The sequence below is a fragment of the Schistocerca serialis genome, chromosome 2, assembly GCF_023864345.2.
Source record: "Schistocerca serialis cubense isolate TAMUIC-IGC-003099 chromosome 2, iqSchSeri2.2, whole genome shotgun sequence".
Taxonomy (NCBI): domain Eukaryota; kingdom Metazoa; phylum Arthropoda; class Insecta; order Orthoptera; family Acrididae; genus Schistocerca; species Schistocerca serialis.
In genome coordinates this window covers 494,690,276-494,706,055 of record NC_064639.1, presented here as the reverse complement: position 1 = coordinate 494,706,055, position 15,780 = coordinate 494,690,276, and the positions used below count along the sequence as shown (strand labels likewise).

The window sequence follows — 15,780 nt, the reverse complement described above, 5'->3', positions numbered from 1 at the left end:
CTGACATTTGGCATTACCCCCAGAGGCCTCACACTTAAAGTTCCCATCTCTGATTGGAATACATAAAGATAATTGGTGTATGTGCGGATGGATATGTGTGTGTGTGCGCGCGAATGTATACCCCTTCTTTCCCCCTAAGGTAAGTCTTTCCGCTCCCGGGATTGGAATGACTCCTTACCCTCTCCCTTAAAACCCACATCCTTTCGTCTTTCCCTCTCCTTCCCTCTTTCCTGATGAGGCAACAGTTTGTTGCGAAAGCTTGAATTTCATGTGTATGTTTGTGTGTCTATCGATCTGCCAGCACTTTCGTTTGTTAAGTCACATCATCTGTGTTTTTAGATATATTTTTCCCACGTGGAATGTTTCCCTCTATTATATTAATAACTATGATGAAAAATGGATATCTCAACTTGTTCTAGTATCTGGTGGTTCTTCAACTTTCATTATTACTTATGTATCCCTGCTCGTTCTGATTCTTATAATTTTATCTTTTAGAAACTTGATTGTATGTAGTTATACAATATAATTCTGTAACCAATATGCTAAGTAAGTAAATAAATCACACAGGAAACAAAGAGCATTTCTTCCCATATCAATCCACAAATTGATGTCAAAATTCTTTCATTCATCTGCCTATCACGTTTTTGCTCATTATTTAAAAGTAAACTAACCTAATTAGCAAGTGTTCTTCACAAACATCAAGTATGTTTTCTGTCTCTTTCAATAATCTTCTTGCAGACTGAAATCTTATTCTCTATTTCTGTGGCCTATATCTAATCCAACAGTTTTGTTACAGTAAACAAAAAGATAAAAAAAACAATAAATTTCTACATTAACATATAATACAAATTTGGTACTATGTGAAAATTGAAAGTCTATAATCAGTAATTTTAACTCTTTCCAAACCAATTTTTCTGCGAACTACATTCTCCCAAACTCTTATTTATTTACACTTACGGACAAGTTTCAGAAATTGGCTACATCAGAGCTGTAGTGGAAAATTGTAATGTTGGATGAGGATCCAAAAGGGTTAAACCAAGTAACAAGTTAATTCAGTTACTCTGTAATATAATTATGGAGGTAACATTATACAGCAAACCAAGGGAAAGAATATATGTTCATTTACTTTACTTCAATTACAGTGGAAATACAGTAGTCCATACCTTGTTCCTGTTTTTAATAAGCTCATTGTCCAGTTCAAGCATTTCCTTCATAATATCAGTAATTTCACATGTAAAATTACAATCTTCCAAATGTTCAACAGCACCATCCTCTGGGTGATCAAAATCTTCAGTTATTTCATGTTTATTATCCTGCACATTGTCGTCAACCTCTCTGTCACCTATGTTATTCTGAGCACCAAAATCTTCATACTGTTGGTCTTTACTTCTACCACCCTCAACACTATCCCTTCCATCAACACTACCCGTAACACCATTATCCTTATTGTTATGCATTTCTTCAACACATTCTGCATGTGTATCACACTCATTATGTGCATAATGCGATTGTTTATCTTCCATTACACTTTGCTTGCTAGTTTCACATTTATCAGCAGTTACCCTCTTCTTTCGATCTCCGTTACTGATAGTCTCAACACTACGGGTGCTATAACAGCTGATGCTGCCATCTCTTGTTGAAGTTGAAGTTGAAGCAGAAGTGCTCTGCAGACACTCTTTTTCCTCAGTGTAGCTATCTGTTTTCTGTGGAGCCTTATTCAACCTTTGATCTTTACGATCTCTTCGATAAAGATATGCTCCCCTTTAAACAAAAACAAAATAAATTTAACAATTTAGTTTTAATCAATAAAACTTAACACAAACAGCAATTTGAAGTAAAAAATGTTCTGGAATCTAAGAACACTCTACAAAAGAAACATTTCCAATTGAGTTAATATACAAGCCACAGTATCAAAAAAGCAGAAATTTTAAGTTGTTGATTTTCAGACATATGACATTCACTGGTTGGTCTGCCAAGTTACATTTTTGAAATCTATGACTAATAACAGACAATAAATGTGTGTATATTTGAAATCAGTCTTCTAACTCAAGGAAAAAGTTTATTCTGACAGAAATTCACATTATTTTAGAGGCAAAACATACTGGATAAAATGAGTAATTTTATCAGGTCCAGCACACAGTAGCCCTTAATCACCCAAACATTCAGCTGTGTTGCACATTTGTTGTTCATTATACCACAATGGAAGGTGTTTGCACTTCCTTGATAAAAAAAAATTGCAGCATGGAAGATAGTCAACAAGATGCGTGTACGCATCATCGAAAACATGGGATAAAGACATACCAGTCTCACCTAAATCCACTGGATTTCTTTCTATGGAGATTATTGAAGAGATTAATTTATGCAACCCCCATGGTGACAGAGGAGGACTTAAGGAGGATAAATGCACTGTGAGATGCAAATGCATCAGTTAATAGCACACAATGTGAGGAGCAGTGCTGTAGACTGACACTTTCCACATTCTTCAAATCTTTGTTGTCACTTACGGTCTAAATGGTTCAAATGGCTCTGAGCACTATGGGACTCAACTGCCGAGGTCATCAGTCGCCTAGAACTTAGAACTAGTTAAACCTAACTAACCTAAGGACATCACAAACATCCATGCCCGAGGCAGGATTCGAACCTGCGACCGTAGCGGTCTTGCGGTTCCAGACTGCAGCGCCTTTAACCGCACGGCCACTACGGCCGGCACTTACGGTCTGATCTGATGGCTAATGTCTTACACTATACCTACACTGTACTCCAAAAGCCATCTAACAGTGTGTGGCAGAGGATACTTCTGGTACCACTAACTGTCTAAAGGTTCCAAACTACTACACACATTTCAGCTAGCCTAATAAAATCCTTTTTAATGAGTCTGGTAGTATTTTTTCTTGAGCAATTTGTTGTGTGCTCTCCTAATTCCTTTTACAGTGATTACATCATTTTTCAATTTTTAGAATTATTTCAGGATGACATCAAGTGATGAACACTGCACAAATCCTGAGGGTCACACTTTTCTTCTTAAAAATTAATGTACACACACAAAAATTGCATCACCTTGGTTCTGAGAGTTCCGGAACCTATACAGAAAATTGGAAGAGAGATCAACATGAACTTCATTTCTGCACTTATTGCTCATGAAAAACACACATTGCATGCTGTACCATCATACAGCAAGACCCCCAGAGGTGCTGGTCCAGATTGCTGTATGCACCGGTACCTCTAATACCCAGTAGCATGTCCTCTTGCATTGATGCATGCCTGTATTCATCGTGGCATACTATTCACAAGTTCAAGGCACTGTTGGTCCAGATTGTCCCATTCCTCAACGGCGATTCAGCATAGGTCCCTCAGAGTGGTTGGTGGGTCACGTCCATAAACAGTCCTTTTCAATCAATCCCAGGCATGTTCGATAGGGTTCATGTCTGGAGAACGTGCTGGCCACTCTGGTCGAGTGATGTCATTATCCCGAAGGAAGTCATCCATCGGTGAAGATAACTTGATGCCCATCCTGAGTGGTCCATTCGGCACATCGTTGGGCCCATCTGTACCACGCTGCATGGTGGCGTGGTTGCAAAGACGGACCTCGCCATGGATGCCGGGAGGGAAGTTGCGCACCATGCAGCTTACTGTGCACAGTTTGAGTCATAACATGACATCCCGTGGCTGCATGAGAAGCATTATTCAACATGGTGGCATTGCTGCCAGGGTTCTTCCAAGCCATAATCTGCAAGTAGCAGTCATCCACTGCAGTAGTAACCCTTGGGTAGCCTGAGAGGCATGTCATCGACAATTCATGTCCCTCCCTCCCTCTCTCTCTCTCTCTCTCTCTCTCTCTCTCTCTCTCTCTCTATCTCTATCTCTATCTCTCTCTATCTCTATCTCTCACTATCTCTCACTCTCTCTCTCTCTCTCACTCTCTCTATCTCTATCTCTCACTCTCTCACTTCCCTTGTTGAGTGCCCTTCCTGGCACAAAGTAACAATGCGACAGTGATCCAACCGCAGTACTGACCGTCTAGGCATGGCTGAACTACAAATGACAAGCCGTGTACCTCCTTCCTGGTGGTATTACTGGAACTGATCGGCTGTCGAACACCCTCCATCTAATATGTGCTGTTCATGCATGGTTGTTTACATCTTTGGCAGGTTAAGTAACATCTCTAAACAGTCAAAGGGACAGTGTCTGAGATATAATATCCACAGTCAATGTCCATCTTCAGGAGTTCTGGGAACCGGGGTGATAGAAAACTTTTTTTGATGTGTGTACCTCATTTGAATACTTCTATAATATATTTTCCTCTAGTGTTGTGAAAGGCTTTCTTCTACTATGCGATAAAGCTCGTTTCGTGTTCACAGGTCCACCACTGTCATAATCTTAACAGTAGCAGGGCAGATAAGCAGATGTACTGTGTCATAAAAGTGATCAATGGCACCACAGCCTGCAACAGTGTTTCTATTTCATTTGTTATCTAGATTTCAAGACAATCAGCATGGCAGTTGGAAGTCCATGATTGACACGGCCACAACAAGAAAATATTTACATTCTGCCAGTCCCGCATTCTCGCTTCAGGAAGCGACAATGAACAACATCCTCTACAACACTGCACATACTTCACTGCCAGATAGTTGAGCTTTTGTTCCGAACAGTAAAATATAAAATTTCAGGAATCCAATAAATATATACTATAATTTTAACAAGAGTTCTTTTTATTGTTTATGTTCTTTACTGCTACTTTCTCTGACAAAATAAAACACAGTTAACTCGCAGTTGGGGATTATGTAAGGTATACTACCTGGAATGGACATATTACGGATCGAGTGACATTATACTGAGTGCACTATCCGAAAATTACCTCGAGCAATTAAACAGAGAACCGACTCGTGGAGATAACATCTTGGACCTACTGATAACAAACAGACCCGAACTTTTGGACTGTAAGTGCAGAACAGGGAATCAGTAATCATAAGGCTGTTGCAGCATCCCTGAATATGGAAGTTAATAGGAATATAAAAAAAGGGAGGAAGGTTTATCTGTTTAGCAAGAGTAATAGAAGGCAGATTTCAGACTACCTAACAGATCAAAACGAAAATTTTTGTTCCGACACTAACAATTGTTAGTGTTTATGGAAAAAGTTCAAGGCAATCGTAAAATGCGTTTTAGACAGGTACGTGCTGAGTAAAACTGTGAGGGACGGGAAAAACCCACCGTGGTTCAACAACAATAGGAAACTACTGCGAAAGCAAAGAGAGCTTCACTCCAAGTGTAAACACAGCCAAAACCTCTCAGACAAACAGAAACTAAACGATGTCAAAGTTAGCGTAAGGAGGGCTTTGCGTGAAGCGTTCAGTGGATTCGAAAGTAAAATTCTATGTACCGACTTGACAGAAAATCCTAGGAAGTTCTGGTCTTACGTTAAATCAGTAAGTGGCTCAAAACAGCATATCCAGACACTCCGGGATGACAATGGCATTGAAACAGAGGATGACACGCGTAAAGCTGAAATACTAAAAACCTTTTTCCAAAGCCGTTTCACAGAGGAAGGCCGCACTGCAGTTCCTTCTCTAAATCCTCGCACAAATGAAAAAATAGCTGACATCGAAATAAGTGTCCAAGGAACATAAAAGCAACTGGAATCACTCAACAGAGGAAAGTCCACTGGACCTGGGGGGATACCAATTCGATTCTACACAGAGTACGCGAAAGAACTTGCCCCCCTTCTAACAGCCGTGTACCGCAAGTCTCTAGAGGAACGGAAGGTTCCAAATGATTGGGAAAGAGCACAGGGAGTCCCAGTCTTCAAGAAGGGTCGTCGAGCAGATGCGCTAAACTATAGACCTACATCTCTGACGTCGATCTGTTGTAGAATTTTAGAACATTTTTTTTTTTTGCTCGTGTATCATGTCGTTTTTGGAAACCCAGAATCTACTCCGTAGTAATCAACATGGATTCCGGAAATAGCGATCGTGTGAGATCCAACTCACTTTATTTGTTCATGAGACCCAGAAAATATTAGACACAGGCTCCCACGTAGATGCTATTTTCCTTGACTTCCGGAAGGCATTCAATACAGTTTTGCACTGTAGCCTGATAAAGTAAGAGCCTATGGAATATCAAACCAGCTGTGTGGCTGGATTGAAGAGTTTTTAGCAAACAGAACACAGCATGTTGTTATCAATGGAGAGACGTCTACTAACAAAGTACCCTCTGGCGTGCCACAGGGGAGTGTTATGGGACCATTGCTTTTCACAATATATATAAATGACCTAGTAGATGGTGTCGGAAGTTCCATGCGGCTTTTCGCGGATGATGCTGTAGTATACAGAGAAGTTGCAGCATTAGAAAATTGTAGCGAAATGCAGGAAGATCTGCAGCGGATAGGCACTTGGTGCAGGGAGTGGCAACTGACCCTTAACATAGACAAATGTAATGTATTGTGAATACATAGAAAGAAGGATCCTTTATTGTATGATTATATGATAGCGGAACAAACACTGGTAGCAGTTACTTCTGTAAAATATCTGGGAGTAAGCGTGCGGAACGATTTGAAGTGGAATGATCATATAAAATTAATTGTTGGTAAGGCGGGTACCAGGTTGAGATTCATTGGGAGAGTCCTTAGAAAATGTAGTCCATCAACAAAGGAGGTGGCTTACAAAACACTCGTTCAACCTATACTTGAGTATTGCTCATCAGTGTGGGATCCGTACCAGATCGGGTTGACGGAGGATATAGAGAATATCCAAAGAAGAGCGGCGCGTTTCGTCATAGGGTTATTTGGTAACCGTGATAGTGTTATGGAGATGTTTAGCAAATTCAAGTGGCAGACTTTGCAAGAGAGGCGATCTGCATCGCAGTGTAGCTTGCTCGCCAGGTTTCGAGAGGGTGCGTTTCTGGATGAGGTATCGAATATATTGCTTCCCCCTACTTATACCTCCCGAGGAGATCACGAATGTAAAATTAGAGAGAGTCGAGCACGTAGGCTTTCAGACAGTCGTTCTTCCCGCGAACCATACGCGACTGGAACAGAAAAGGGAGGTAATGACAGTGGCACGTGAAGTGCCCTCCGCCACACACCGTTGGGTGGCTTGCGGAGTATAAATGTAGATGTAGATGACCACTATGAGGGCCTATCCAATTTCTCATGGTGAATGTGTGTTTTGTGGGGCAGAGTGTGCTCCACAGTTTACTAGGCACTGGAACAGCATGCTCTTGCTGCACGATATCAATATGAATTGTGCCAATTACCCATGGACATGAAAAAATAATAATCTTTTCCACTGACAGTTTATTGCCGAGTTAACTTTTTGTTATTTGATTTGACTCTTCATAGCTGTCAGTGAGCAATATATGTAACTCCTATCAATAAAACTCACTACGTTACATAAAATTTGTTGAGTACCATTCACAAAAGTATAAATTTTGTAATGCTTGTATATTCATGTACTTTCACTCCACCACAGAAGGTGTTCATTTACTATATACTGTACAATGTAACACTAGACTATTACTTTACTCTTTCATGTAAATACATACAGTACTGGTCTCATGTTTATGTGCTTTACATTTCACTTTTTTCCCTACATATTGAGGAGGGCAACCTATTTAAATTTCTTGTTCAAAACTGTTTTTTCTACATAATTTTTTGCACTCTACAATAGTTCCAACAGGTTACAAGAATCTGTGTGTGCTGCAAATTGCATAATATCGTTTAAACGTACAATTGCTTCTTCAGGTATTTTAATTTTTTTAGGAACATTATTTTGCTCCTCTTTTTCCTTTGTTTCCTTCTGATCACCATCTGTGCTGCGGATTTCTATTACATCTGTTGAAGTAAAAGTTGAGTGAGTTGACAGTCATCACTTCAAATGTAGTCATTCTCCTAAATGAATGTTTTGTATTTTTTATTTAATTCAGCAATTGTTGCTGTATGTTCTTGAGCTTTGACGGCCATATAAATGTCTTTCTTCACCTCTAAATCCCCTTTGTTGAAGCCCTTGGTAAGAGTTTTGCACTGTGTGTGTGCTGCCAAGTCAATCCAATTTACTGAATCCACAACCTGATGTGCAAGAACAGATGTACTTTTGAGAATAAGAGATGCACCAATACTGACCTGTAATGGGAATTTAATGTGTAAATAGCCACCCTGATCCATGGGCTGTGAGAGGCTGGCTGAATCTGGCAAGAACTAATCCAGTTTCATATCTGATGACTTTCAGATGGCACGTTGCATTGTCTTGGAAAAGGAGAACTTGCTTCACCATGTGACTGGAAGCTTACCGACATCTGTTTTTGAAACAATACAGTTTTGCTGCCTTTCCAGTCACCAGTGGCTTCTCCACTTCATGTACCATGTTTCCACTTAGCAGTACAGTGAATCTTTCCTTTGAAATTTTTCTGCTGGTGAACTTAACTAATTGTTACAGACTTCAAAGGCAGTGCATGATAAAAGCGTCTCATTCCATCAGCACTGAACACACCTTTTGGGTCATAATTTGCAATTAGGCTGTGCAGTATTGTCTTCCATTCTGTTGCTATACTTTCCTGCTCATCCACAGCTTCCCAACACACTTCATTCCACACAATGTTGTGCCTAGCTTTGAAACTGTCCAGCCACCCTGTCGATTTTTCTAGGCATTTTAGTGATTTTCAGAGCCTCCCTTTGCAACATGGATCCAAACATGAGCTTTCTGTCTGCACACTTACAAAACATGCCCACACTCTTATTGCTTCATTTCCTGCCTTCTTCGCCTTTCTTTTTATTTGCCCTTTCCATTTCATCCAGTCACCCTATATCTTAATCTTGTTTCTTGAAGAATCAGAGTTGTGTTTTACTGCATATGAAGTGCAACATTATTTTGCGCACAGCAAATTTCTCTCTCTCACTTGCCTCAATTACCATAACCTTTCCGATACGGGTTGATGACACTTTCTGTTCAACATCTTATTATCACTTTAAATCAACTTATACTGGCAGAAAATAATGCAGACAGTGCATTTATTTGAAATGCTTGAACTTGCCAGGTAAAACCACTGTTTAACAAAACAACACCCATCTCTTTCATTGTGCAGATTACAGCAGAGTGTGGAAAATGATCCAATGGGTGCCTGTGCGCATCAGTAATAATGGAAAACAAAAAAACACTGACAGAAGGCTTATGAACAAAACATTTCCTTTGATGTTCACACCCACAGTACGGCACTGCGCCAAACCTCTTTTCTCGGTTTTGTGGCGCATAACAGCACTGTCAGGGCCGTACAGTCTGTGTTAAAAGTAGCATCCTTTTAGAGTTGTTAATAACCAATGTACACTGTAATACAGTAGTATTGTGTAAGCTCTTTTCTGCATAAATTATGTCTTAAAATTTGCATTTCGTTTCATCATTAGGTACATTCCACTTCAAACAAAAAATTAGCATAGGAAAGTGTACTGAAAAGACTGGAACTGAAATACCTGTACGGTTTGACAGCATTCTGAATTACGCATGTTCAGCTTTGAACAAGTTTCTCTGTATACAAGAATTACGTCTTTTCACCACCTCATTGTGCTGAAGCCAACAAACTATAGATTTTTACCGATTAAGATCAAAATTTTGGGCACCTATTATTTAAAAACTGTTTCACAACGAAGTATTTTAGCTACTCATACCACAACTCCTGTTTCAAGGAGGAATGACTCACAGTTTATACACCGCTACTCAGCTATGGACATAATGGATGCACATGTAACGTATGCGACAACAACAGCCCAAAAGTACCTGTTGTCCTTTTAGTACTGGGTTACGCAAACTGGTAAACAGTATTCACATCAACTGTTCTCATCTTCATCTTCAACATCATCTGATGAGACAATGTGACCATCACCTACGTTCAATATCAATGTGCAATGACTAGTCACACCAGACAGTGGTGGAAGCACTAGCAGTCAAAGGGATATAAAGCATATTGGGAGAGGGGTGGGGGTGGGGAGGGGGAAGGGGGGGGGGGAGTGCGGAAAACAGTGCAGTTGTTCACAATGTGGAAGCAGGAAGATTTATCTCGCAGCCAAAAGGGCACCATCGTTAGCTTTTGTGCCAAGGGCAGAAGCGTTTCCGAAACAGCTATGTTTGTAAACTGTTCACATGCCACTGTGTTTAATATATACCGAGCATGCTGAAACTGTATTATCCAAAACTGGCTTCGAGGCAACTGTCTGCACCATGGCCCATAGTCGACAGAATCGAACAATGGCTGCAGAGAGGTGTATGGGCAAATGGAGCAACGTTGAGCAACCAACTGCCCAGAAGAATCCAGGGGCTACCAACAGTGTCTTTTCAATGACTATTCAGTGAACATTGCTGCATATGGGCCTATGTAGAAGAGACCTGGTTCATGCGCTAAAGCTGACTGCTGTTCATAAATGACGAAGGCTGGTATCTGTACACCAATATTACAACTGGATGTCCAATGAGTGGTGCAGGTGGCCATTTCAGATGAATCATGTTGAGCTTCATAGGACAGATGGCCGGTGGTGTGAACAGAATAAAGTAAATGCCCTGCAACCAGGAGTGAGTGTTGTATGTTTTCGTGGCATTCTCTGGGTGATCCCCTCATTCTGGAAGGCACAATGGATCAACATAAATGTGTTTCTATCCTTTGGGACCACGCCCATCCCCACATGCAGTTTGTTTCTCCTCGGTACAATGTCACTTATCAGAAACACAATGCAATACGTCACACAGCTCGCAGTTAAGTGTGTGGCTCTAAGAGCACCAGGATGAGTTTACCCTCCTCCCATGGCCGCCAAACTCCCTGGATTTAAAGCCAACTGTGAATCCGTAGGACTGAGCATATAGTCGCTTAAAAAAACAACACCATCTATGTGACATTTCTGGAAGTCTTCAGGAGACAAAAAACTACATAAAAACTATTAAAATTGTTGTAGGCTTTCATTTTTAAATTTCGTATTCTCTGTTACTGGTTTGAATGTATTTTATTATAAATTTCAAATTACTTGGTAAAACTATAGTTTTATGGGATATAGTCTGTGTTGTTATTGTTTACTTTACAATTTAGGAGAGATAGCCAGTGTTTACAGGGAATCACTCAATTTTCAAATAAAATTAACTTTATTCATTAACAATCAGATCTAAACACAATCAGATATGGCAGTACAGTTTGGTTCACTTAACACAATCATAAGATATAATTAGAAAATAATATAGGAACTTTGTTTTTTTACAAAATGTAAGAATTAGACAACATTAAAATATTATGTCAGTTTAGCTTTCATAACTTTGTTATCAAACACTATTTGAACTGTTTATAAATGTATACATTAAATCACAGGTCAAATGCTTGGACTGAATTTCCGACACTTTCTTTTTGTACTTTTCATTTTCCACATGGATGTTGTTTAAAATGGATGACAATCAACTGGAATGTGTTCTCTGACCTCTTGCAAATGCTTCCACTTACATTGTTTTATTTTCAATCTTACTGTATGGAGAGGTGGGAATTCTGTCATCATTTGGATAGTTTTTGATCATCTTGGCAATGTGAAATACTCATTGCTGAAATTTGTCTAATTCTGTTAGCATTGTGTTTCAGAGCTCTGAGATCATGAACCACACTGTCATTGGAGTTTCTTTCTGGTCTAGTAGAATCGTATGCTGTCATTTCTTTTCCCCAGAGAATGATTTCTGAAAAAGGTATAGTTTAAAAACTGCACTGTAGGGGAATGGGACTTTTCTGGCTTTTTTTGTCCACTCAGCATACTGACTTGGCAAGAAAATTTCTCTGAATGTCTTCTTGTATTTTATTCTTTTCAGGTTCAGAACTGTGTCAATTTTGGAACGTACATTATAGCTCTCCACGTTTGTGAGTCTCTTGACTAGAAACTTAAGTTCTATTGTTACACCTTTTTCCATTGACAAGTGTCTAAGAACAGTAGAGAATGCAGGGTTTCTATTCTGGTAGACATGACATTCTTACCATAGAACAACTGGCTTTAATTCATCCAAGAGTGTGTTTCATTGTCAATAATGCAAGAGATGAAGAACATAGGTCACACTGTGTTTCATCCCATCAATAGTTAATAGCGTCTTGACTACTTAGTCTTGTAGTACATTGCCTCGGCATTCACACAAGGATCAAGCTTCATTGCTTGTATGTGTTGTGGCGGAGGTGGGGGAGGGGGGGGGGGGGGGGGGACTTCATTACATTTTGCTTGCTCCATATTTTTCTGTTTCCTAGCTCTGTCCTTATTCCTTATTTTCTGTATGTTCCTTGTATACATCTTCAGACACTTTTCCACTACATACTTCACAGCAGTGACAATGCCATACTGATCTTTTAGTGGCTGAAATATTGCCAACTTCTTTTCATTGAATACCAAATCTGTTTGCCTGGTTAATAGCTTCTCTTCCTTTTGGCAGTCTTCTTCATAACATTCAAAGAGTTTAGTCAAAGAATAGAATGTACACTCAAAGTACAACATGCTAATTAAGCCCTAAAGTAGTGCGAGGGAAGTTGTCCAAGTTTGTCGAAAATGTCCTTAAGGAAATCAACATCAACTTGTTTCTTTCTACTTTCATGGTGCTTTCATTAACTTCTTTCATGTGTTAGCGACCTTGATTTTCATTGTTTCCATTTATGGTGTATCATTTTAACAAAATCTTTATCCTGTATGTGCAACTTATCTAACAGTTCTTCTGAAGGATTGTAGTCAGAATTTGAATTTGAATCAGGACTGTGTTCATCATAGCTCTTGGATTTTGATATTTGACTTTCTTTGATATAACAGACATTTAATGATTACTGCCTCCCTCTTAGCACCTGGCTGAATGTCTTGTAAGTGATTTAAAGAGTCCTCTTTCTGAATACCATTTGTTCCTTGCACAGAGCAATGTTTGGTTTCCTGGAGCACAAGTGGTGCATTATCTTTGATATCCATTTCCGTATTGCTTGGGTTAATGAAGAATGAATTACCTGAAAAAATTATGAAATTTTTTACTAATTCTAAAATACAATGAAAATATTCTTCACTAATATGAGAATGTCTAATTTTACCTGGAGAAATATCCCCCCCCCCCCCCCCCCCCCAAATGCCCATTTCAGTTATATTCATCAGAGAATTGTCCAAATTGTTCAGGTCTGTATTTTCATTTGAGGGTGAAACTGAACCTGCACAGAAGAATAATAATATTATGACTAGCATAGATTAATAAAGGTGTAGGTGCACATAATTATGACCTTTGGAAATAATTCAAGTGTCTGAATAAGGAAATAGTAAAATTATATTTCACATTATGTGCACTACCATTTGCTTTTATATAGACCTACCACAACTTTTATTACTGAGCCAAAACGGGAATGATATCTAGGCTATATAACATTGATTATTTGTTGACAATAGAACAGGTGAACTGTTCACTTATTCTACCTATGCATGATGGTTTTTCTGTCTGACTACTGCTTTGCTGATAAGAGATGGTCTGCAATCTACTTATGATTTCTTCCACTGTAAACAAGCCATCATCATCACTTTCATTGTCACTTATCTGAAATGCATGGAACTAACAAAACAGACTACCAGAATGTAGCACTTACAACCATAGTAAGCCATTTACTAAAATTACCAACAAGTCCCACCAATAACCATAGTAAGCTTTCCATTAAAATTAGCAAGAACTCCCGCCACTAACCTGTTCAAAATTAATACAAACTGAATAATAATAATATCACAACATTTACATACAGTAAATACAATTATTGTGAATTATGAAAAACCAGAGGTAAGAGGACCATAGTCGGAATATTGTTTCTATTAATATCAGTGTACAAATTAAAAAAAAAAATATGCTGAATACTTACTTAAACATCAACATGTAGAACTCCATCAAAATCCGCACAAAACAATTTAAGAGCTAGCAACAACATTGCTTAAGTACATGTGTTGAACAAAGGACGATTTCTCGTTCAGTTTGCACTTAATGCGATTAAGCTTGAAATATACAGAACTTATAAAAATTGTAGGTAAGTACAGTACACTTCACACACAAAATGCATAAAATTCTGAAATAAATTGAGGGAGACATAGCAGTACACCGTGTGCTATCAACTCTATGTTGGTGTTTCATATTATCAAACTTAGACGGTGTTTTTGAAATGGTCCTACATTCACCATCTGCTGGCTCTGACATGAAGTACTTCACCAATGATTGACAAACAGCACGGAAATTGTGATGGTAGTAATAACTCAGTTTCACAAAAAATGTAACATAGGCAGTGTTGTTTCTTATGCGACGATATGAAGAACTAAAAAAAATTCAATGTGATGAGATTCAATATAACAATTAATATCCAATGCTGATAAGCAAAAGCATTAATACACTCATTAATACATTCCTCTACTTTTAGAAGCACATACCCAGATACAATCAAATTTCAGTATGTTACTGAAACAACAAAGTAAAAAAATATTAGAATTCAAAAATTAAAAATCAGTAACAAAGAAAACCAGAATTCCTTACGGTCGTAAATGTGCTTTCTCTGCAAGTTTTCTCTGCAGTCGCCAGTTTTCATCTGTATGCTTTAGAACATAATCTTCACTCACATATCGATCCCATGATGAATTCCAGCCCTAATTAGAGAAAAAGACAACAACGAAATATAAAAAAATTGAGTATCAGCACCCAGCTCCAAATCAAAACATTAAAAGAGGGTACAATCACACAGGTAACTTTCAAGTATCTGGTTTCGATTTTTTCTAATTGCAGTGACACTGTTATATGATGATGACTGTAGCAAGGCTTATTTGTTCAACAGACACACTGAGGCATGGATACAATGTATCATATCATATCATAGTCTGTACTACAGTGCCACATCCTCATACTTATCACTAGTGTACAGTGCAATGATTTATGTAGTACATACCACCTTTGCTCTAATTTGTTTTTATCTGTCAATGGCTGGGGCTGGAATGCATCCCAAGGTAAAATAGACAAATTGCAGTCTAAAAAAAACTCTGTTTATAACTTGAACACTAAAACAGGAAAATATATTAAACTCTAATCCACATGAAATCTTACTGTAATTCGAACTGTTGATGTAGACAGGCTTATTACTTCACCATCAGATTGCAGTACACAAGTAAAAGTAAGGATGGCTCAGAGGAAACAATGTTTTCTTCAGTAATTTTATCTGGTTTATTATGATACGGCCTTGGTAGTTACCGCAACTGTCTACCTACGAACATATACGTGGAGACTCATGATGAGCCACGATGCATCCAGCTTGTTTAAAGGAAATTTGTGAAGTATTTTAACTGGACAAATCATCACCTGTGCACATTCTCACATTCTCAACCTCACTGCAGCTGAGCTCTAATAACTCCTATCGAAAGTGCAGTACTGATTAGCATCAACTCTAAACTTCGTTAATGGGATGCTGAAAAGAAATTTTTCACGAAACTGGAATTTTGTTATTGTAATTCTTAGCTGAAATTGGTTTATGAAGTAAGCATCTCTCATACAATGTATATTACACTGGGGGCGGGGAAATAAAGGACTGAGCAAAAATCTCAGCTTCCTTCCATGATGCATGATGTACTGAGTTCAGTTACATAACAGCATGTACCCTACTCTTCTGAGAAGTACTGTCCACTTTAATAGTGAATGTGATTTGAAGAGTTATATCTTCTGGAAATTCAATATAAAGAAGTTATCTCCAGAAACTTGGAATCATTTAATTCCTAACATTACAAATGTGGATAAGGCGATTACTGCAGGAACTAAC

At 38.6% G+C, this 15,780-nt stretch overlaps 1 protein-coding gene across 2 annotated transcripts in view; it reads right to left on the bottom strand.

The window, feature by feature from the left end:
* LOC126457429 (male-specific lethal 3 homolog) overlaps positions 1–15,780 on the bottom strand; it is a 149,215-nt gene that overhangs the window by 75,325 nt on the left and 58,110 nt on the right. For both annotated transcript variants that reach the window (XM_050093699.1, XM_050093700.1), the window contains exons 3-4: positions 14,514–14,623; positions 1,164–1,761 (exon numbers count right to left, since the gene is read on the bottom strand). In XM_050093699.1, coding sequence (XP_049949656.1) covers positions 1,164–1,761; positions 14,514–14,623 — 708 coding nt within the window. The remainder of the gene's footprint in view (positions 1–1,163; positions 1,762–14,513; positions 14,624–15,780) is intronic.